Source organism: Nyctibius grandis, chromosome 1, assembly GCF_013368605.1.
Source record: "Nyctibius grandis isolate bNycGra1 chromosome 1, bNycGra1.pri, whole genome shotgun sequence".
NCBI lineage: Eukaryota > Metazoa > Chordata > Aves > Nyctibiiformes > Nyctibiidae > Nyctibius > Nyctibius grandis.
In genome coordinates this window covers 112,609,067-112,633,009 of record NC_090658.1, presented here as the reverse complement: position 1 = coordinate 112,633,009, position 23,943 = coordinate 112,609,067, and the positions used below count along the sequence as shown (strand labels likewise).

General features: G+C 36.8%; 1 protein-coding gene across 2 annotated transcripts in view; it reads left to right on the top strand.

The window, feature by feature from the left end:
* Positions 1-23,943, top strand: part of EIPR1 (EARP complex and GARP complex interacting protein 1) — a 97,114-nt gene that overhangs the window by 51,297 nt on the left and 21,874 nt on the right. For both annotated transcript variants that reach the window (XM_068398906.1, XM_068398914.1), the window contains one exon: positions 14,525-14,624. In XM_068398906.1, the coding sequence (XP_068255007.1) occupies positions 14,525-14,624 (100 nt within the window). The remainder of the gene's footprint in view (positions 1-14,524; positions 14,625-23,943) is intronic.

The following is a 23,943-nucleotide window of genomic DNA, read 5'->3' as shown; positions in this document are numbered from 1 at the left end:
TCAGCAGGTCGAGAGAGGTTCTCCTCCCCCTCTACTCTGCCCTGGTGAGGCCGCATCTGGAGTATTGTGTCCAGTTCTGGGCCCCTCAGTTCAAGAAGGACAGGGAACTGCTAGAGAGAGTCCAGCGCAGAGCCACGAAGATGATGGAGTGGAACATCTCCCTTATGAGGAGAGGCTGAGGGAGCTGGGTCTCTTTAGCTTAGAGAAGAGGAGACTGAGGGGTGACCTCATTAATGTTTATAAATATGTAAAGGGCAAGTGTCATGAGGATGGAGCCAGGCTCTTCTCAGTGACATCCCTTGACAGGACAAGGGGCAATGGGTGCAAGCTGGAACACAGGAGGTTCCACATAAATATGAGGAAAAACTTCTTTACGGTGAGGGTGACCGAACACTGGAACAGGCTGCCCAGAGAGGTTGTGGAGTCTCCTTCTCTGGAGACATTCAAAACCCGCCTAGACGCATTCCTGTGTGATATGGTCTAGGCAATCCTGCTCCGGCAGGGGGATTGGACTAGATGATCTTTCGAGGTCCCTTCCAATCCCTAACATTCTGTGATTCTGTGATCTGGGCTGCAGATCATAAGTAACTGAGATTTGACTGTAATTAAAAGGGAAAAAAAGCAAAACTGTCTTGAAAATGCAACTGGTTATGTGCTCTGGCATACACTGCCTGCCTCAGGGCTTTACTTGCTCGTACTTTTGTTCTTACTTTCCCTGCTCTGCTTTATTTCTTAACTTCTTTTCATTAAGGTTTATCTTCTTGCATTGTTTTTCTTTTCCATTAAGAAAGCTTTGCAGTTGAAAAATCACCTCACAGATTTTTCTGTTTATAGTATCATGTACTAGGGCATGCAAGGAGGGATTTTTTCCCAGGTCTGGTGTCCCAGGTGTTGGTTTTGCTCAGTTGTTCACTGGCACTAAGAAGACCTAATCCTGTGTTTCCTTACGTTTATCTCATCTCCTTTATGGAATTCTGTGCTCAAATGTCTCTGAAATTTCTTATTAAAAACTATCAGGGACATATTTAATATGTACCACATCTGTGAACCAAGACCAAAAGAGCATTCATCAGTTGTGACTAAAATCCAAAACTTTCTTTGCGTATGTCTCAACACTGTGCCCCTCCTGCTCAAGATCTTCTGAAATAATTTTCTGGTCTTGACAAAATGGATGCCCCCTCCCTGGAAGTTTTAAGGGCCAGGTTGGATGGGGCTTTGAGCAGCCTGGTCTAGTGGAAAGGTGTCCCTGCCCATGGCAGGGGGGTTGGAACTAGGTCCCTTCTAACCCAAGCCACTTTATGATTCTATGAGAACCTTTGACAAAAATCTGATCTACAAGACACTGCAGGCAAGTAAAGAAGAAATGTGCTTATCTACAGTTCTATTTTATCTGGATTAGATGAGGTACTGTATTTAAAAATTAAGCATAGCTATTCACTTCCAGTTACTGAGATTGTTTACTGCTTCTAAGCTTTAAATCTGGGACCTATCAGAATTTTTCCTCAAACTCTTGTATGGCATAGAGTTCAGAAAATTATGCAGATGCTTAAATTAGGCAAATAAATAGGCCTATTAATTGCTGTTTGGTTTAAACCGAAGACTTTTTTTCCATCCTCTACCTACTGTTCCTCACGTGAGCCCAAATGCAAAGATTTCAAGTGCAAAATCCCCGAGTGAATTAATTCCAGAGTGAAAAACTCGAGATACATGGGGATTTGTGTGTTTAAAAAAAAAAACAAACAAACTTTTCCATGAATTCATGATTTATGGAAATGTATATATTCACACAGTGTACACATATATGACCATAGGTATGTTGCTCTATGCAATATTTTAAAGTTCAGTAATTAAAGGAACTTACTATTGGATATCTTGCGAGAAGTAGTCCAAGGTACAGTCTGGATAGGAGAGGCCAAGGAAACAGGACAGCAATTAATGAGATTTTGGTTACTTCTCTGAGTGCAGCTTGGAGGAGTCCCTAAAAAAGTCTTTTAAAATCCTGAAGACATACGTTTTAGGAGTAACCTACTGTTCTGCTTCTTTCTCATTTTTCCTACAGACTTTTTTGATAGTAGACTTGACAGGATAGTCCTCAGAGAAGGAGGATACGACAGGCCACGAGAGAAAGTGTAACCTGTGAGATCAGCAGGGACTTTTTTCATTTGTGAGAAATAAAGGTGCAAAGCTAGAATTTCTCCCCTGATATCTGCTGGAAGCAGGCTTGCCTATATCTGCTTAACATCTTACTTTTTCTTTCCAGTTTTGGCAGGTATAAAATAGGGTAGATGCAGCTCAGTGGCAAGGTATGTGCTTCAAAAGAGAGGGGGAACAAGTGAACTAAATTGGATGGTGGTCCATGGAGTAAATTTGGAATAAGTTAAAAGCAAAATAAATAAGGGGAAGGTGTTAGATGAACAACGTAGGTACAACTGTAAAGGGAAAGTCAATGGGGATTACAGGGATAATAAAAGTGGGAGCTCAATTCTGGGAGGCCTGAAAGGTGAGGAAAGAAGAATTCACGTTTATATAGAAAACAATAGTCAGCTGCTAAAAAAAAGTTGGAAAAGGATTAATATGTTAGGAATAATGATAGATTACTTCATTAAGCTTTTCTACTTGCTGAAGTTGAGTTTTTTAGTGTATCCCACTCAATCAGTCCTAAATATGGACTTGAAATATTACCACATCTAAGAGAAGTTAGAGAGGAAGACAAATTATACTTTTTTTAAGAAGTTGCAGATGTTTCAAGAACTTGGGGATGTCTATCACTAAAATATTAAACTAGAATTTTGAATTCGCAAAGGAGAAAGTTACTATAAATGAGCTATTCCCACAGACTTTTTTTAAAAAATACTTACATTTTATTTGGTATTTCATCTAAGGTCTCCAGACTACTGACAAGTACCATCTCTTCTTTGGCTGCGTGATTACACAGTATGGAGCAACCTCATTAAGGTCTGCTTTCTATAAAAGTACAAATTTGCTATTAAGAGTTCTTTCAACTGGAATGGAAGTTTACTTTATTTAAGATACATAAGCAATAATACGTAACATATTATGCTTCAGTTTCATCATGTCATTGCATTAATGAACACAATCACCCAATGAAAGTTAAGCACATTGGTAACTGATGCCCTGAAGACAGGTGAGTAAGTGCATTGTGGAGGTGAGGTCCAGAAGTGTTTACTTATTCTTTTCAGCCTTTAAAATGGTATTTAAAAAAAAAACCACACCCCAAAACATTGTCTCGAGGGAAAAAAAGCCAAGAAGAGAATCTGAAACTCGAAAGAAAAGTGAAAATGGTGTTTTTAGTAGCTCTGACACTTTCACATTGTGTTCAGGTAACACTTTTGTTTCCTGTCGTGATGTTGGTAACATTAATTCTTTTGTAGTAGCCCCTCTGTTAGGCATCAGGATATACGTGTTGAAATTCTGCCTTAGTGTTTCATTTAAAAAAAAAGTCCAAAACAAGTCCAAAACAATTTAATAGTCTATATCTAATGAATGTAAACCTGAAAGTAACACATCTTTTAGGAGGATCATATGGTCTTGAATATATGGTATATTAACTGTTATATATGCTTCACAGCAACGGCATGTAATAAATGCAATCATGACTTTTTTGGTATGAAAACCTTATCTTATTTTAACACCTCGTATGTCCCAGTACCAGAAATATACTTGTGAGGAAGGAGATCCCTCTGATGCTTTTATAGAGGTTCCTTTGAGAGCATCTGGAGTGCAAACTGCATGGGCTGGGGTATAAACTGAACTCCAGGGGTTTTTAGGCTTTTTGTAACAGCTGCACGGCTGATACTAATTGTTCGTGTCATAGGCCTTTCAATTTCTTCATGTAATGCACAAAATTTCAGAGCTATCTGGAGATGCATATCAGTGAAGCTGATTAATTACAGGCAGATTCAAAAAATTATCAGCGTTTAAGAATAATTTTTTCACACCTGGTTTGTTCCACGCATTTACATTCTCCACCAGCCACCTCTGATATTACAAAGATGAAGTATAGGGAAAGTTTTTTTGAAAAACGTACTATATGACAAGTATTTTCATTGGGAATGTACCTTACATTTGTGTTTCAGTACTATCACTCCCCCCTTTATATTCTGATCCTTTCTAAAGTGGTAAAAATTTTAACTTTTATGTTTTACTTCTCTCCATTCTCCCTTCTTCCTTAATTCTGTGTGATACCCTGAATTCTTTACAGGATTTTCCTCTCTTGAATCTTTGATTATCCTTTATTGTAAATAAATCCATATACTATACATAAATGCAAATGTTCAACCATTTGTTGTCTCTTTCTCACATTTTCTCTCTCATTTTCCCGTTTTATGATCCTCTAAAATGTGTCTGGAACCAGTACAGTAATTTATAACACTCATGTCTCTTTTTCATTCCCTTGAATGTTTTGGTAATTTTGAGTGGTTAGTATTGTGCAAGTTTAAAACTTTAAGCTATTCAATGTGATGACATATACTAGGGAATAATTGTGATTCATTAATTGGATAGTGAAATAACACAATGTTTTGTTATATGCCCAGTTTATTATGTTAATTTTTGATCAGAATTTATTTGACTCTAGTCTTGTAAAGCTGAGGGAAACTTAAAGAAAGTAAAATCTGATGTTGAAGCAAATACTAAGGGAAAAATATGCTGTATGTCATGTATGTGAACTTGCTCCATGTATGGAAGGGGGCCTACAGGAAAGCAGGAGAGGGGCTTTTTACAAGGGCAAGTAGTGACAGGGCGAGAGGGAACAGTTTTAAACTGAAAGAGGGTAGATTTAGATTAGATATTAGGAAGAAATTCTTTACTCTGAGGGTGGTGAGACACTGGAACAGGTTGCCCAGAGAAGTTGTGGTTGCCCCCTCCCTGGCAGTGTTTAAGGCCAAGTTGGATGAGTCTTTGAGCAACCTGGTCTAGAGGAAAGGTGTCCCTGCCTGTGGCAGGGGAGTTGGAACTAGATGATCTTTAAGGTCCCTTCCAACCCAAACCATTTTGTGATTCTATAATATGATTCTATGAACTTATGATCACTTCTGATAATTTCAATAGATTTCATATGCTTAAAATGAAAATTAGTTTTGTTGAAATCTTTGTAGTTGTTTGTGTTTACCTTGGATTTGTAAATCATGATACATAAAGTAGTACAGAAATTGTGTTACTCTACAAGTAAAAAATGGTGGGTTTGTAGAGTACTATTTCACTTCTCCTTCCCAACTTGAAAGTAGTTTTTCACTTCAGTTCTCATTGTGCTGTCATATTCCCTAGTTTTACTGCCAGATTAGTTGGGGTTTTTCTGCACTGAAAGAAAACTGAGCTATTTTTAAAAGGATTTTTTTCCTATTTATAATGCCACTTCAGCTATTCTTAGCACTAAAAAAATTTGAATTGCAGTCTGCCCCAACTGATTTTTCAGGTTAAATAGATAACAGCTGATTTTATTTTCAGTCTTTATTGAATTGCTTAAAAGGTTGGTGGGAAATGTTAAAAAAATGATGTTGCAGAACTGTGGAAAAAAATTAGTTATGCAGGAGAACTTTAAATGTTCATGAGGAACTAGCTTTGAACAGGTGTCCCTGTTTTCTTGGTCTCAGATTCCAGTTTGCTCTCCAGCAGCCCATTAAGCATTTATTATTTAGAATATTTGTTCATCAGAGTAGAGTTCTTTTCTAGCACAATATTTTGGGATGATTATAGATGAAGTGCTGACACTTGTTTACACAGTAGTTAAAAATTCAGGGCTTTGAAATGCTTGAATGTCTGTTGGATGAAAAAATTGGTCCTTGTACATTTGTAATTAAGTGCATCTATTTGGTAAAATGTATGTGAGAACTTAAGGGGTGCCCTGCAGCTTCAAGCAATCCATCCAGACCAGCAGTCTCAGGTGATGGTGATGGAGAGGTTATTTAGTGAGACCACAGCAGCTAGACTCCCACCACTGCTTCTAGTCTGTTCACCTCGATTTCCCCCAGTATCCACAGTCACTAGAGTAGTGGTGTTAGAGGATACATCTGTGCCAGGTCTATGTGAAATTTTATCATTCTTGGTTTTGCTGTTCTTTTGGATAGGAGTGGTGATTTTCCTCAACTATCAATGCAGATCCTAGGCAATCATAACTTTCTTCTTAGGCACATGTTTCAAATCATTGAGGAAATGTACTCAGGTGAATATTCTGTTTTGTTGGCTTTTTACCCCCTGTCCAACCATGCGGATGGCCTGTTTGTTACAAACAACAATAAATTAGCAAAGATATGCTGTATCCATGTTGCCATCTTTTGAAAAATCCTACATGAAAGCGCTCAGATTCTGTGTCCCAACCCCCCCCCCCCCCCGCCCCACTCTCTGGGCTTGGCCATCCAGCCAGTTTTTAACTCATCAAAAAGTCCACCCATCCAAGCCCTGGGCAGCCAGTTTGTCTAGGAGGATGCTGTGGGAGACAGTGTCGAATGCCTTACTGAAGTCTAGATAGACTACATCCACTGCCCTGCCCTCATCTACTAAGTATCTACACATTACTAAGTGTAATGGCACTCAGGATGATCTGTTCCTGCCAGGCATTCATACTACTAAAAAGTTTTTCCTAGCTTGACAACGTTACTGATCTTTGACAGAGAAGTTGGTTGTATGTTGCTTTCATGACATGTCACATATCCTTAATGTTAATTTTTGGGGGGTATTTTAAACCCTGTTTAAGCAACAGAATGGAAATATTGTCCATAGCAGCAGCTGCTCCACGAGCAGTATTTAGTAGTATGATAGAGGTTACGTGACTTCTGTCCCTGCGCCACACCTAATTTCATTAAGAAAATCATAGACATGCTGACGGCTTCTATCCTTCTACATGTGTTGTTCATCATATATAGCAGTTAGATCTGGGTGACAGTAATCTATCATCAGTGTCTGCTTACGTGAAATGTGTTACTCCTCCTTACTTTGAAGCTTTTTTCCTGTTGGTGTTCAGAAAGAAGGTGAATACAACTTTTAATACTTATATAGATCTTTAAACTGTACATATGTTTTCAAACAGTTCTCTTTGGCCATGTTTCCTGCCCAAAGGATGTTGTCCATCGATTCTCTTTCATATTAATAAATAGGTTTCAGCTCCTCAGTGAGTTATTCCTAAAACTGTGAAAAAGATTTGTCTGTGTAATAGTGTCTGCAAATCCTCTGAGCAGATACACAGCTTTATGCTTAGTAAAGTGCTTTTTCTGGCATAGGGTATAGAGTTCAACAGGCAGCGTAAACTATGCTGCCAAAACACTGCATTCCTGCAGTAATTTAACTGCATATACTCTAGACCTTTTCTTATTCTAGATATGTCACCAAAAAAACCCCTACAGCTATAATGTGTTCTGCTGTCTCAGCACGTACCTCACATGAACTTGTTCTAAAACACTTGAAAAAGCAAAAAAGAACTTGCAAAATGTTTTAAAATAGCCATTGAGTCCTCAGATATTTCAGCCGTCAGTAACAGTAGGATAATTAAAATACTACTGTCAAATATTCACCATTGGTAATGTGATAGAAACTTAACAAAACTTTTGCAATAACTGTCCTATGTATAGACATGTATGCAGCACTTGAGCAATATGAGAAGGCACGGATGAAACATAATGAAGTTAAAAGGGCTTTGCATATTTGCCTTAGAGTATTATTTACGAGTGTTCCTGCCACAATATTCAGGTATTCTTGTTGTAAATAACCCAATATTAATTACTTCGAGGAAATACTGACTTTCTATATCTGTTGTATTCTTTAGACTGTGTTGGATGTTTTATAGAATGTCAGAAACAATGCATAGCCTTTTTAATTAAACCCACCCCTAGAAAAGCTCTTCTCTGTCTTCCAAAAGAGAATAAAGCAGAATAAAACAGCCTCCCAGGTTTCATTAAAACAAACAAACAAACAAAACCCCCAACAAAACCAAACAAAACCCACCCAGAAACAAACAAAGAAAAAAATTCTGGGAGATCTGTTGGTAAGCTGTCTCTTATATAGTAGAGATGTTATGAAAATATCCCGTGACAGTGCATTTTTGATCTTAATAAACTGAAGACACATCAGTCTTTAACAGTACTACTCTGGTCAAACCAAACCAGTGGTGTAACTTCCAGCCTAATGGAAATCACCAGAACAGGCAAAGCCAGGGATCTTGCACCCTCGTATTGTTATAACTGTATTTAACAGCACTTAAAAGACTAGGAAATGTGTTGTCTGTATGTGATAATTTGTCAGTTACTCAGGTTGGAAAGACAAAATAGCTGCAGGTAAAACTGAGAAGAGTACTGAGGCTTTTTAGGAAGCACAGGCTGGGATGACGTGGAAGAGAGTTGTCCTCTCTGAGAGCTGCTGGAGTTCATGGTGCTCTCCCTGGGGATGGATCATGAGCCAAATGAGATCTTGGGAGTAATGATTAAAGTGCAGACCACTATAGGTGGTACAGTAGTGGGTGTCTGCGTAGGCTGCCTCATCCGCAAGAATGATTAGATCATAGAATCATAGAATTCATAGAATACCAGGTTGGAAGGGACCTCAAGGATCACCTAGTCCAATCTTTCTTGGCAAAAGCACTGTCTAGACTATATGGCCCAGCACCCTGTCCAGCTGAATCTTAAAAGTGTCCAGTGTTGGGGAATCCAACACTTCCCTGGGGAGATTATTCCAGTGGCTGATTCTTCTCATTGTGAAAACTTTTCCTCTTATGTCCAATCAGAATCTCCCCAGGACTAACTTCTACCTATTACCCCTCGTCTTTTCCATGTGACTCCTTGTCACATGAGGCCTTCTACAGATAGCTAGAAGTCGCTGTTTATTTGCAGAGCCTGGCCCTGTGGGGGACTTTAATCACACCAGTATTTGCTGGAGGGACAACACAGCAGGGCATAAGCAATCCAGGGAGTTCCTGGAGAGCATCAATAACAACTTACTGACCCTGAGTGACAGAGGAGTCAATGAGGAGAGGTGCTCTACTGGACCTCATACTTACAAAGAAGGAAGAGCTGGTTGTGGATGGGAAGGTCAAAGGCAGCCTTGGCTTCAATGGCCATGAGATGGTGAAGTTCAGGATCATGAGAGGAAGGAGTAGAGCAAAAACCAAGCTCACAACCCTTGACTTCAGGAGAGCAGACTTTGGCCTCTTCAGGGATCTGCTTGAATAAGTCCCATGTGATAGGGCTCTAGAGGAAAGAGGGGCCCAAGAAAGCTGTTTAATATTCAAGGATCACCTCCTCCAGGCTCAAGAACAGTCTATCCCAACAAGCATGATGTTGAGCAAAAATCCAGCATACCTAGTAATACACTGGATGTGCTAGTAAGAGGTAGATCTTAGAGAAGGCAGTGTCCTAAAAAATCTAGTGTACCTTTTATACTTTTAAAGCAGAACTTTTTCTGGAAAGATGAATTAATATTCCTCATTTGTCTGCAATAAATACATGTGACGACAAACAGGCAAAATTAGCTTCATAATATCGTTAATCAACTGTAAGGGCTTGTCTCCAATACCAAAAGAACTTGGAGAACCCCCACGACCTTGATAAGAACATGCTACAAAACTACTTTGTAGCATGGATTCCAATTAGTGCTACCCATGGGTTTTTTACTATGTGGGATTTTCATATGGACTGTCTCTCTGAATATAGAAAAAAGAATCAACTTCACCCACAAGTCAATGGGAAGGAATTTAGGATTTCTTAGGTTACTGCAATATGAAGAAATGTAGGTTACACTTATAAGAACTCTCACCACACGCTCTACAAGAACTGTCCATGTATAGAACCTGTGTGGTTTATTGCTTCAAAAATAAACATGGTAGAGCATGGTTGACTGATGTCTTAAGTCTGAAAATGGTTAGTCACGGCTTCCTTTCTATAAAGTAGGTCTTGCTACTTACTGTTTCACCCATTTGGTTGCATAGCTTGTTCATGCTTTGCATCCACCAGTAATTACTCTTGTTATGCTGCAGAGGTATATATGGAATGTAGGTAAGTTGGTCAAACTGCAGACTAGAGATGCTGATTCCCATCTATAATGAATCATGACTTGAAATGTTACCGGTGACAGTTTTTGTGAGTTTAGTTCATATGTAGAGTCTGTATAATAAATTTGCACGATTTTGCTTTGCTGTTTTAGGCATTACTAATATGTAAGGCCATGACCAACCAGACAGAAGTCTGAGATTGTTAATGAACTGCGGAGGTGTTCACCTGTTGGTCATCACTTTAAATCATGACTAGCTCAACAGGAATAGTTGTTTCTACAAACTGCATATTTAGGAGCTCCTACTCAAAATCAGTGAATCCTATATCTTGCTTTTATGTAACAAATTCGCTAGCATGCTTTCTGTTAGGTTGTGAACTCCTAGGATTCGACTGTCTTTGTTATATTTATATGTACATAAATACCTTTTCAATGATAAAATTTATTAGGCACATAGAGCAAGAATCACAATTCTTTTTCTCACTATGAACTTGTTTAATTGTAGCTGCAGTAGACAAGGAGATGCAGTGAAGTAAATACAAATATTGAGGATAACATTTTATTGTTTTGCATTCTGCTTTATGATTTTTTCAAAAGACTTTGAGGTTGCCAACACTGTAGTATGATAATTTAAGGAAAAAAATATTAAAAATATTATAGAGGCAAGTACTTTTTCTGTGTTACCTCTTTATTGGGATACTCTTGTGTTTCTTTGTACAACAGTTATATTTCTGAATGTAAAAATAATTTAAGAGCCAGAATAAAGCCCAGGTGTCTCTGGGGTTCTTGTTCAAAATAATATTTAACTTCATCTCTCATTCTTCTCAGCAGCCTCTTAGCCAAAAAGACACCTAAAATAAATTCACTTTATCTTAACTTCCAGTTTTTTTAGGAAGCTATCATTCTTGTTTTACTGTGTCTTGAGGAGGTGGACACCAAAATATATCTCAGTGACTGAGAATTTTGAGACACAGTGTAACTTACATGTGCAGCATGGACTTCAATACACTACAAAATAGCCAGAACTGTTTTCATTCAGAAATCTGGCCACTCTGTAGAGCACTTGGGTAAGGAGTAAGAATGGTGGGTTCCAGGCTGTCCTCAGTTTGATCTTCTTACTCTTAGAATAATGTGCTAATCACGAGATTATCAGAGTCACCTTTAAATTTGAATTATTCTACTGCAAAGAAGGCAGGATATTTGTGTTCATAACACATGAATTTTTCTGATGGGCTACCCTGAGGCTGCAGGATGTTCTGCTGAGTTAGCAAATATTTGGGTATATTTTCCATTTTGCAGTGCATGAGAATTTTCAGTCTAGCAAAATTTTTCCCCTTATAGAAATAAATAGTTGTCACTTCTATAATTATGGTGAAGCAGTAGTTAATGCTTACTTTGTCCACCACATTGTGGCTGACTGCAGTTCACATCTATGAAAGCATTTGCACATTGCTTTATTCTTATTTAATCTATAATGGAGAACTTTGAATTGTTCGTTTGTAAATGCTCAGTACGTTAATAAATGATAGTGTTAACTGTCTTTTCAGCATAAAACACAGATAATAGAATCCTTTCATGTGTGTGTTTGAGTGAATATTTTAAATTATCTTTTTTCTTTACTAGGAAAATGTTCTCTGTAGGATTTAATTTTTTTACTACCAAAAACTACTAGCTAGAAGCTAATTTGAAGCATCAGGAGTCAGACGATAACAAAACAGGTTAAAAGGCAACAAATATAATTGCTTGTTTGCTGTTTATAGATGATCTAAAGAACAGCCGTGAAGTTGACACTCAGTTTCTGAGTGGCAGCTGTGAATTTGACAATTATCTTGTCCATTTCTGAAAACTGTAAGCATCAGCAACTGTTGGCACACTCAGGAAAGTGGTATTGCTGGGTTTATCTGTTTTCCATTTTAAAATTTATCATCACCTCTTCAGTGTCTGAAACTTGTTTTAAATGAAAACTTCAGTTTTACTAAAATTTATGTCTTCGAAAGCCAGTTTTTTCACTCATCAGTATTTTTTTTCCTCCTTCACGATATTTCATGTTTAACATTCAGTCATGACTACAGAATACAGCTGAATATGTTACAAAGAATGATTTAAGTAACCTTTGCTCAGGTTATAAAATCTGGATGATCCCTACAACCACACCCATAAAACAATGAACTTTAATAAAAGACAAATTAAATAGAAGGAAAAAGGGCATCTCACAAGGACGGAGTGAATGTGGAAAGACCTTTTCATTCCAAGGTATGTCAGCTGGGTTATAATTGGCTCTAATTAGCACACTGTATTCAACTATAAAAATTCTTTACCTTGAAGCTCAGTGACACTCAAAGATGTGGAATTTCATCCTACCTTTGAAAGCATCAAAGAAAGTGCTCCCAGTCTAGCTTTTACAACTGAAAGTTCAGTGATCAGTGCACGAAAAGGGCAAATACATCAACAGGCATAAAGAATATTGATCTCAGGCTGGACAAACTCTTTAAGAGTTATTTGGTCAGAACAGATTTCATTGTCTATAATGAAAAATATATCTACATATATTAACATCAAATGCCAATTATACTTTCAGCAATATATAAGAAAAGTGATGGACTTAAATAAATGTGATCAGAATCAACTCGAAGATTTCTTAGTTACCCACTCAGTTGTGTGATGATCCTGAAGTATTTTAATTTCACTTTAGAAAACTGGATTGTGGAAGGTTAGCTGTGATCACATGCAGGTTGTAGTGCATTATTTTTTTAACCTGTTATATGGGTTCATAAAATGTTTTCATCTCTTTGAAGGATCTAACTGATATACCTGTGCAGCAGAACTATATGAGATTCTGGCATACCCATGCCAGTGCCAGTTAGTTACTTCTCATTATTATGGGAAAATATGATGGTTGAACATGTAATTGAAACTGCTTCATAATTTTTATTATCAACACTCATTTTCAGTTGATTATAAGTTTTTCCAAGTTGTACCATACAACTTTAACAATAAACACTTTTGAAAATAATGTTGGCAATACTACAGACAAAACAGCCTAATTTAAAGCAAGTCATGGGATCATTCCATGTCCTTGTTAAAACACATTTAAAAACATGATGGTGGTTTAATGTGCTAAAAGTGATTTTGTCCTAATACAAGTGAGTTCATTAAAAATGAGCTTTTACAAGTAGTTAATTTCCATGGATTGACAATGTAGCGGAAGGTTGTAGTGAAGTGGGAGTTGGCCTCTTCTCCCGGGCAACTAGCGATAGGACAAGAGGGCACAGCCTCAAGCTTCTCCAGGGGAGGTTCAGGTTGGACATCAGGAAGAATTTCTTTACAGAAAGGGTTATTAGACGTTGGAATGGGCTGCCCAGGGAGGTGGTGGAGTCACCATCTCTGGATGTGTTTAAGAAAAGACTGGACCTGGCACTTAGTGCCATGGTCTAGTTGACAGGGTGGTGTAAGGGCAGCGGTTGGACTCGATGATCCCTGAGGTCTCTTCCAACCTGGTTGATTCTTTGATTCTGTGATTCTGTAATAAGGATGCGGGTCATGGTTCCAGCAGAAGATAGACGCAGAAGCTAGTCCTTTCTTTGATCTGCTCTGTTGCCTTAGGGAAAAGTTCAGTAGTTGAGGAATCAAACAACACGCCCTTTTAGTTATAGTTCCAGTTTTGCATCTACTTGGTGTTAATTTTCTTTTTTTTGTCATAGTTCTGTTTTGTTTGCGTAGTCTGTCTTCTCTATAACAGCAAACAGGTGTGGTCATCTGCCTGTATCTCTAATGCTTGTTTTACTAAAAGTGCAGAGTAAAAAGCAAGAAACTCTTCATGGAAAAAGCAAGAGGATTTTGAGAGGAAGGTACCAGCTGAGAATAACTGAGATTGCGTTCACTTATGGTGTGAAAAAATGACACTGTGTCACTTCTTTCTGTTACCTGCAACTTCCTATTTTGTTTTCCTTGTGTTTTATACCATAAGATTACATGGGGTTCGGTGGCTTAGATCCGGGGCCAGCCAGGTCATACCCACTGTCATAGGAAGGTAGGAGTAATGCAAAATTGAGGATAACATAGGAGCATAACCATAGGTGTGGAGCACCGAGTTAGGAAGGCAGCAAGTGGCTGCCTAATGTTGGGCTCACTTGCCTAAGGCTGCATCTACTCATGCAACCTTCTTTTATCTCTTCAATCCAGATACTGAATGATTTATGCAAAAAGCTCAACTGACTAGAAAACTTATGTCTAGTGATGGACTTTTCACAAACCTCAAGAGGTACTTCTTCATATATGCACTGAGGATGAGAACAGCATATCAAATGCCTTTGAATAATGTTCATCTAGTATGCATAAAAATTGCTAGATTGCTAGTTAATGGCAGATTTTGCACTTAAAATATGGGACAGATTTCAGCTGAAGGAAACCGTAAGGAATGTGGTTTAATATGTTTTGGAATAGATTAGAACCACAGAGATAAAATGGCTTTCTGGTGCAAATTCTGATTGGTTTTAATTTTAGGTTGGTTTTCTTGTTTTCTGTTTTACAGTGTTATGTGGGAACCAATGGGAGACGGTAAAAAGATTGTTTCACTGGCTGATAATAACATATTATTGTGGGATTTGCAGGAAAGTTCAGCCAAAGCTGTGGTAAGAAATTTGTTTTTAACAAATCATTATATATTTAATATAATACAAACACCACCATTCCCTAGCCTAGAATTTGCTAATCTTTTAACTACTCAGAAATATCTTGTTGCCTTTAATGAGAGTGGGGGAAATGAATACTCTTATCAGTTGTCTGATACTCATACAAGTGTTTAAGAGTAGGCAACTTGGTATTTTTGTATCTGTTGCTAGTTGTTAATTATTTTCCTTTTTCTGGAGTTACCCTTACTTTCCTACTGGTTTTAGAGTGAATACTCTAAAATAAAGCAATGCTAATTTGATACCTGTGTACGAGAGAAAAACTGGTGATCTGTAAAGCCAAGGGTTATTGAATTCAAATAATTGTGTATTAACTCATGTTGGTTAATACCATGCAGTCCTCTGTTTAATTTACGATCCTTGTTGTATGTATAAGCATAATATAAATTTCTCTACTTACTGTGCACTGGTTTGAGTTCTCAGTATTAATATAGTCTAGTCCAACACAGTCTATTCAGATTATTTCACTCATTGTTAAAATCATCTTATTCATGAACATATATAAAAGGGTGTCATTGGCATAGATTTGTCTGTCTATAACTATATTTATGTATATGTTATGTATGTCTGATTTTACCACCTCTTACAGATAAAAAAGTCTGCTTGTTTATGTATAATGACATAGATTGTGTATAGAAAATTTCGAATGTTTATGTATAGAGTCATTTAGGTCAGTGTATGTCCTTAAAAATGGAAACTGATTATGTCAAGGACATTATCATTCAGTTGATCTGTTGTCACTTCTTGAATTAATTCCTCAGTTTGACTTGTTCAGGGTTAGTTTGCTTTCTTGGGTGCTACAGAATCAGATTTTTCAACTGGCAGTTGCTTAAAGAGTCAAGACGTTGTGTCCATAAACTCTTCCCTGTTGTACCATCTGGCTGTGTGCAAATAGATGAAGTCTTGAGTTGTTATTATTTTACTAGATTTTGCGTAGTATCAACGGAATGTAATATAGTTTAATCCTTTATGTTCATAATTAAGCCATTTGGGTTCCTTCACTAGATGAGGAAACTTTGGCTTTTTTTTCACCTGGAACTTCAATCAGTGTTTTATTACCTTCCAAGGCTTATTCAAAGTAGTGTTTGTTTTTATCAAATTGATGTTGAGAGTTTCTGAAGGCTAGCCTCCAGGAACTTGTCTGTAGCATTGTATCCACTGGATTTGCATGACTCCTACATTAGTCAGTATTTCTTTTCTAATGCCTGCATAACACACGGACTTTTTTGGAATGCCTTCTTTAAACCTTTTGGAAAACTACTTTTGGGGGTAGTGCTGCTTCATCTCTCTTTGAAGTGCTGGGACTGCTAGACTACTTAGCATTTTCCCTTTCTCCTTTCTCTCTTTGGGCAGCTCTGTCCTCTATTGCAAAAGGTTTTTTTGAATGTTAATTAGCTTTTTTCACTGTCCCAACCACTTTCTCATAACTGTCTCAAATTTCTTCCTAATATCTCTGAAATATGATTTCCTTTGGGATGCTGTCTAGTGTGTTACCAGTCTCTCTATAAGGATGTGTGGGAATCTTGTAATGAATGCCAAATTATTTTATTTTTTATCTCATTTTATTTTGCTTGGGATTTATTTACTAAAATTTTGCATGTTGTATCTCCTTTTACTATTCCTTTCCTCAGAACTAACCTCCTCACTCTGTCACACAAGTATTTGTGAATGTAACTATGACTTCCATTTTCTTTTGCTTCCATTGCTAGAATTGGGATTCACATAATTTTGAAGAGGACTAGACTCTTCACCAAACTATGTAATTTCAGCATGATTTTGGAAATCACTATTTCTGTCCTCAAAGTAATATTCATTTTGCTGATCCCATCAATATTTCAATTAGCGCTCCTTATCTAGAATATCTTTTATTCTGTTACTTTTAAAATATGCTTGTACGCCATCAAATATTGATGGCAAAATAAGGACTTCAGAAGGCAAAGTTAGTGATAAAGGAACTAAGGGCATTTAACCTGTGACATTTGTTATATGCTTGTATCTGATAAAAGGAAACAAGAAAAACCAAAAGTGAAATTCTGTATCAAAAAAACTGCTTTGTCTAATGAAACAAAGACTGTGAAAGTAGATATATCAACCCTTGACTGACATCTTCAGATAACAGACATTTCAAAATGCTGCTAAAAACCTTAGTTTGCAGTAGTTAGGAGTGTCGTTGAGATTTTACAGTCAGACTCTCAGGAAGCCTGATCTAGAATTTGACTGATTCTCTGTATTTCTGTCTAAAACAATCTAGTATCTCATGTGGGTGCACTGTAAATTAGAATTGCTTGTGATTAAAATTTTACCTGGAAGTAACAGTTTACCATTATCAGTCTTCTGCCCCAGCACTTTTGAGTTACTCTCAGACGATGTTTACTTCATCACTGAGTCAGTGACCACTTTTCAAGTGAAGTTTAATAGTGAAAGTCCATGGAAACTTGACTGTCAGAAAACATATCTTCAGGCATCTAAACCTTAAGCCAGGTGGATCTCTTCTAAGATGACTGGTGTTGTTGCATTCCTGTTGAATTTTTGTCTGCAACAAATTTGTCTCAAACATGTTTGTGGTTTCCTGAGTTAACCAGAGTCCAGCTGAACAAGACTCTGAGGAAAGCGTGAGTGTCTCTTTAAAGTGCCGGCCGTACACTTTCTAGTAATTAAAATGATGACAACCTGAAGTCCAGTATCATAGGCTTTTTCAGGCCTAGAATCAAGTGCTGTGTATTTCTGAAATCTTTGAAGATTACCTCCTCCTAGGAGATTAACTCTCTGTTAGAATCCACAGAAGGCTGAAAAACAGTAACTGTTACTCTCTAACAATTTTATATTTACAAAAAATTATGTAGGACTGACAGTTACAGGGAGCAATGAGGAAAAATAAGAAATTTTTCATTACTGAGATGGCTTTCTGTTTAAAAAACCAAGCAAAAACAAACAAAAAAAATAACATGCTACCCCATCCTTTGCTGCTGTAGTTTTTAGAACGTGAGAGAGAAATCTGTGAGAAAAGATGGTTAGAAGACAGATAGCATTGGTAGGGGTAATCAATAAATATGTTTTCCATTTGGTTATCACCATGTATAAGAATCATAGAACCATTTTGGTTGGAAAGGACCTTTAAGATCATCAAGTCCAACCATTAACCTAACACTACCAAGTCAACCACTAAACCATATCCCTAAGCACCACATCTACACGTCTTTTAAATACCTTCAGGGATGGTGACTCCACCACTTCATGGGGCAGCCTGTTCTGATGCTTGATAACCCTTTTGTTGAAGCAATTTTTCCTAATATCCAATCTAAACCTCCTCCGGCACAACTTGAGGCCGTTTCCTCTCGTTCTGTTGCTTGTTACTTGGGAGAAGAGACTGACACCCACCTTGGTACAACTTGCTTTCAGGTAGTTGTAGACAGCGATAAGGTCTTATCCACCTGGTGTCTTTTCACCTAACATGCTGTTTGGTTCTAGCAGATGGTGACAAAGCAGTAAGTAGCTGGTAAACTTATTTTCTGTAGGGACTGTTGAAGTGAAGAAGTCTTTACAAAATATCCTGTTGCTATAGACTTATAAGTGAAATAACCATGTACGTGTGTGTACATTATTTTAACTGAATAAATCAATAGTCTAAGATTAAGGTAATAAAAATGTCAGTGTGTTAGAATTTTTTCTGTTTTTGTCAAAAAAAATGATGCTGTTCAAGTTGAATAACATCATTAACTTAAAGTAGGATCTGGCCCATTGTATCTGTATCAGGTAATAGAACGAAGGACGTATTCATTACACTGGTACAGCACTGATCTTCCTGTTTTAAGAACACATTTCAATTGCTTCCTTTTTGTATAGGTATGCATTATAGGCAATATTAATTTTAATGGCAAGAGGTAAACCCAGTGCTGCTCTTTATGGACTTCTCATATTTGTGAAAAAATTCGTCTAAAACTCAGGTGTAGTATTGGTGAAAAATTGAAAATATGTGTCTTTAAAATTTTGCATGGGCCAAAATTTCTGCTTGCCTACACTGATCAAAACTTTAGAGTCTTTTATTGGGTGCATCTCCTCTATCTGCCTGGGAGTTACAAGTCACATTGTTTAATTAGAATTATCAGGAACCCTAAAATTCTCAGGCTTTTTCAGCGCTTCTTTGTAATAAAATTACTGGTGTGTTCATTCTCTGAATTATCTGGTCAACCTGTCATAGGAAACATTTACTAACCATAACTTACTGTACAGTTTTGTGGGGTTTTTTTCCCCTTTCAATGTTTTTTGCTAACTTGTTTCTTCATTGAAGTATTTAATACAGGAGTGTTTACCTGTATTTGCATTAAGACAAGCTTCCTGTCCTTTTGATCACTCCCTTTATTATTGTTTTGAGGACATTACCTTCTGAGGTGAAACTAATCACTGCATCATTACCTTTTGCAATTAAATTAGCTATTCTTTGCAATTTATAATCATTAGCTGAACCCAAGAGAAGCCCAACCAATCCACAAAGTCTGGGTAGATTCTGCTGAAGAGATGACAGTTAGTATTTCTGTATACAGACTTGAGGTCAGATGTCACCAAATCACTAGGACTCTTACTTGGGTAAATGCAGTATGTTTGGAATGGCAGATGATCGCACCAGAATGAAAAGGAGATGTTAAAACCTAGATATTTTTCTGTTTGTCTTATATTTTCACAAAGGGGAGGAGTAGAGGTGTGGTTTTGATAATTTTTATCCAAGTGATTAATTAAACGCCTTTTAGATTTCTTGTCCCTTCTGAATTCTTTAGTGGCATTTAATGTATAAGTGATCTTAATTCAGAACAACGAAAATATCTGGCAGTGGCATTCCTGGCAAGAAGGAGGATCTTGTGGGGAAGATTTCACTGTCTTATCTGGAGGAAAGGAACATATCCAAATATAGGAGGATGGTAGGAATAAGAATGAGATGCCTTCTTGGCAAGATGGCTGCCGTTCCTCAAAGCAGGAAATACATTGTGGACTTTAGTGGAGAACTTTGTAGAGTGCCCCATAATTACTGCAATTAGAATAAACATAGATTAAAGAGGGAAAAAACCTGTCTGAAGAAAAATGAAAGAGAAATTACTGGATCAGAAAGAGGATAAAAGACTAGTTCTTAAAGAGTTGGTGTTGGGATCAATTTTGTTTAATGGTCTCCTTAACGATAGCATAGAAATGGGAGTGAAATGATGAAAATTGCTGATGACAGAAACTCGGAACACATCATCAGTGTACAGGAGTAACAATATATTTCAGAGGATGAACTAGCTGCTCTTGATGGTTAGTTTAATTTTTGTAGTATAAAGCAGAAAACTTGTATTTAAGGAATAAAAATATTTTCTTGCTATGAGATAGAAACTCAGCACTTAAAAATATGTAGATTCTGTTACTCAGCTATTTTGAGAACAACTCTGAGCTGCCACTATGATGAGGCTGTTTGAAAAGCCAAATGATTGTAAGATGGTTCAGGAGAAAAGAACAGTTATGAAAGGACTGCGTGGTTGCATGCAACGGGAGGAATTGAACTTGATGAATTTAAAGTCCTCGTCAATATTTGTTTCTGTCAGTAACAAGCCAGAACAACACTCATCCCTTCTTAATGTGGATCTCAATATAGTCTTTCGGTGGCTTTGTTTCTGTCCTTTATTACAAGGAGATCTCCTTGAGACTATCTTGAGATCTCCACACAACTTCCAGCATGCACAGAATTGTGGCCCATTTCCAGCTGATGAGGGTATGGTTAAAAAGCAAAAAAATAATGTTGTATGTGATTTATATCAATAAGTTAACTTCTTGCAGTTGATACTCTTTAGAAATTCTGAAAATTTATGGACTTAATTGTTTAAGATGTCTTCACTACCTCGACTTCACTGAGGAGGCAGTCAAGATCAAATAAGCATGTGCAGTGTGAGCCTATGAATATTTCATAAATGGAATAATGGCTTCTTTAGTGGTCTTGGCTAGAATGCACTTGAACATCCATCAGATTTTTAGTCTTACAACCTTTTTGGTAAGATGTGAGAGTTTCTTAGTGTTCACTTTTTTGTGTTTTTTTTTTTTTATTTATTCTGTTTAAAACACAGCTGCTGCTGTAGGGGTAAGAAAACTAAAGTTATTAAATAAACATTTTTTCTTTTTTTAAAAAAAAGGCATTCAGAAGTCAAAAGGCATGTTTTCTCATTTATCAAGTAAAAGATTTCTGGTTTTTTAATCTTTCAAGTAGTTTCTAAGTGTTTTAAAAAATATATTATATTTTACATACTTCAAATTGTAAGGGTCATTTTTCTCAAGAAAGGATAACAAAGTCATTTCCTTAAAGAAAATGCAGTATATCAATGTATTAATAAGTGTTTAGGAGCTTGCTGCAGTTGTTAAGCCTTTACATAGAAATTTGCATCTTTTGCTCTCCCTGTATAATGACTGCTAATCCCATTTTTTCAAATGAGAAAATTCTGAAAGTAAGATACTAATCTGTGTGCTAATATTACACTCTCTACCAAGTGTATTGATTTTAATTAACAGAAAAGAAAACTTCATATTTTTAACTTTTTTATGCTAGCCTTTGTTTTCTTATAAGAGCATTACTTGAATGTCACTGGTAAGCATTTTTATGTACTAAGAAATGTAGCATCTATTTTAATTTGGTACTTTTTTCTGTTATCCACAGAGATGTTATGAATTTCTAAATTAATAAAAATACAACATTAGAACATTCCCTAAATACTTTGTTCTTGGGAGTTGTTTTCTAAAGGTTTGTGTCAAAGTCTGCTTGAGGGAAACAACTGACCTTCCAAATGCATGACATAATTATTAATTTTTAGTCATTCTACCTAACAAAAAAAAAAAACCCCGAACCAAAAAGCAAGTTGTGCATATAAAAACTTGTTTGTTTATTAGATGAAGATAGTGTAGTGAGGGAACAAAACTACATGTTTCCAGTTACCATTTTGTCCAGAAGTTTATAGAACTTTAGAATTGGTCCTCTCGCATTGTTTTTCATAATATGCTGTGAGAGAAGAAAATTACAGCCCCCTCAGCCACCCTCAGAAGAAAAGCTGATAAATTCTGCCTTTCGTCTGCTTTGTGCTGCTCAATTCTAAGAATGGTTATGCTGATCCATACCCGAGTCCATCCAGCAGAACTTATTTTTATCAAAACATCAGTAAGGACTGAGATGCTGCCTCTTCTGCTTCAAATTTTGATCTCACAAGACTCATTTGAAAAGAGGAAAGGATAGGCAGTATCCTAAAAAGAACCAAAACCCAATATATATTAACCTCTAGAGGGTGCAGAAATTATCCAGAAAAATCACAAGCAGCATGGAGACAGTGAACCAATTGAAAGCATAAATTTTACTTATGTCTTAAGAACAGAACAGGAAAGTACTTGGAAGAAAGATCTATTGAGGGTTACACTAAGTAGACAAACCCAACCAGGCTCAGAAGAATCCTTGGATTGAAAAGAGTAGAAGACTGAGTGTTAAGGGCAAAGTATCGAATACATTTGCTCCACTGAACTTTTCCTCGGAGTCAGCTATGGCCACTGTTTCAAGCATACAAATAAGTTGGAGTAATTGACGTTTTCATTTGAATACACAGAAATCAGTCCTTCAAAGCTAGGATAGACTTTTTCATATTCAGGTGCTTTGCTTTTGTAAAACCCCTTCCTTCATTGAGGATAACAGATACAGTTCTATTCCAACCATATTGCATTGCTTAATTTTTCATAACCTTTTATGTTTATTTCAATAATTCCTCTCATGCAATTATAGTATAATATCATACTGGCCTTTTGTTATTGTTCTTATGTCACCAGCTTTAGTCACTGATTCACTTAAGCACTTATGTGTTAAATCCATCCATATTCTGATAGCCATTTTACACTGTTCAAGATTTCATTTTGTCCAGACTTTTTTTCTAAAGTCAACATGTGATCCTTGCACGATGTGAGAACAATAGCTAATTCTGTTGTCTAAAGGTAGACATTGGATCTTACTCCCATTTTTTTTACTTGAATTTTAAAATTATTCATATTTTGTGTTTATAAAATATTGCCATGAATTGTTTTCCTGCAGTGTCCAGTGAGGTGCTCAGAGCTGTATGAGTTTATCTTCTGAGCAACACAAATCCAAATCCTCATGTGAGATTAGTGTCTTAAAACATGCCTTTGTCATGTTTGCTTTTCCTTCTGTAGTCAACTTTTCTGCCTTTAAAGAAGTGGAGGGAAGAGTTCAAGATAAAAAGAAAGCTTGCCTACATGTCTTATATTTAGGTATGAATTAAAACTAAAGCTAAGGTTTTTTTGAACTTGCATTTGTGATTCTGAACTACCAACTTTGTCTCCTTTAGGTTCATTTCTTGGATTTCCAGGAAGGAGACTTGCAGACTTCCTTCTGTTACACTGGGATTCTTTCTTATGTATAAACATTTCTTTCCTTTACCTCTTAGCTGTCCTTTAAATCTATGCAGTTCCTTTCAGGCTCATGGAAGACATGCAAAAGAACATTGAGCAAAGACTTATTCAGTAACTTCTGGGATTTCATTTTATTAACAGAAGTCTACCGTGAGTTGATTGGGAGCTTGGCTGTATACATAGTTGGACATCCTTATGAGGAAAAATGTCATTTATTTCCTGCAATTACTTAAGAATTGCTTGGGAAGGCAAGGATGACTTGGCCAATCTAACATGTATGTGAATTTTTCATGTGTGGTGTTAAGAAATAGCGTAGGATACGTGTGCTGGCCTGACCCGTAAACTTTTGGCTGAAAAGAAAAAAAAAAAAAGATCTTTTTATAATAGTTTACATAATAAAAGTTGAAATAAAGACTTAAAAAAAATGGCTGGAATGCTGGAGAAAGTATTATCTAGTGCTGACAAAGTCCTTCTGCCATGTTATTTTGGACATGTGATGCTGTCTCTCTCAGGAACAGATTTTGGAAATACCCGATAAGAGATACTCTTTTTGTTGGTACTCTCTTACTGTCAGTGTTAACATTTGCCTCTCTCCTCTCCCCCCAGCCTGAGCTTTGTTTGGCCAAGACTGCTTACTAAAGAAACTTAGTAATAAGTTCGGCATATTCTCTTGTGCCTGGAATCTAGTATGTGTCAAAAAAAATAAACAGCGCTGTTTATTGTCCTGTGTCCAGTGTCATATGCAGTATTTTTCTTTATATTAATAACCTGCAAGTTGTAGAAAGGCTTTCAAACACTATTTGTGCTTGAGGAAGAATGGTACTAGACGAGTACATTTGGCCACAGT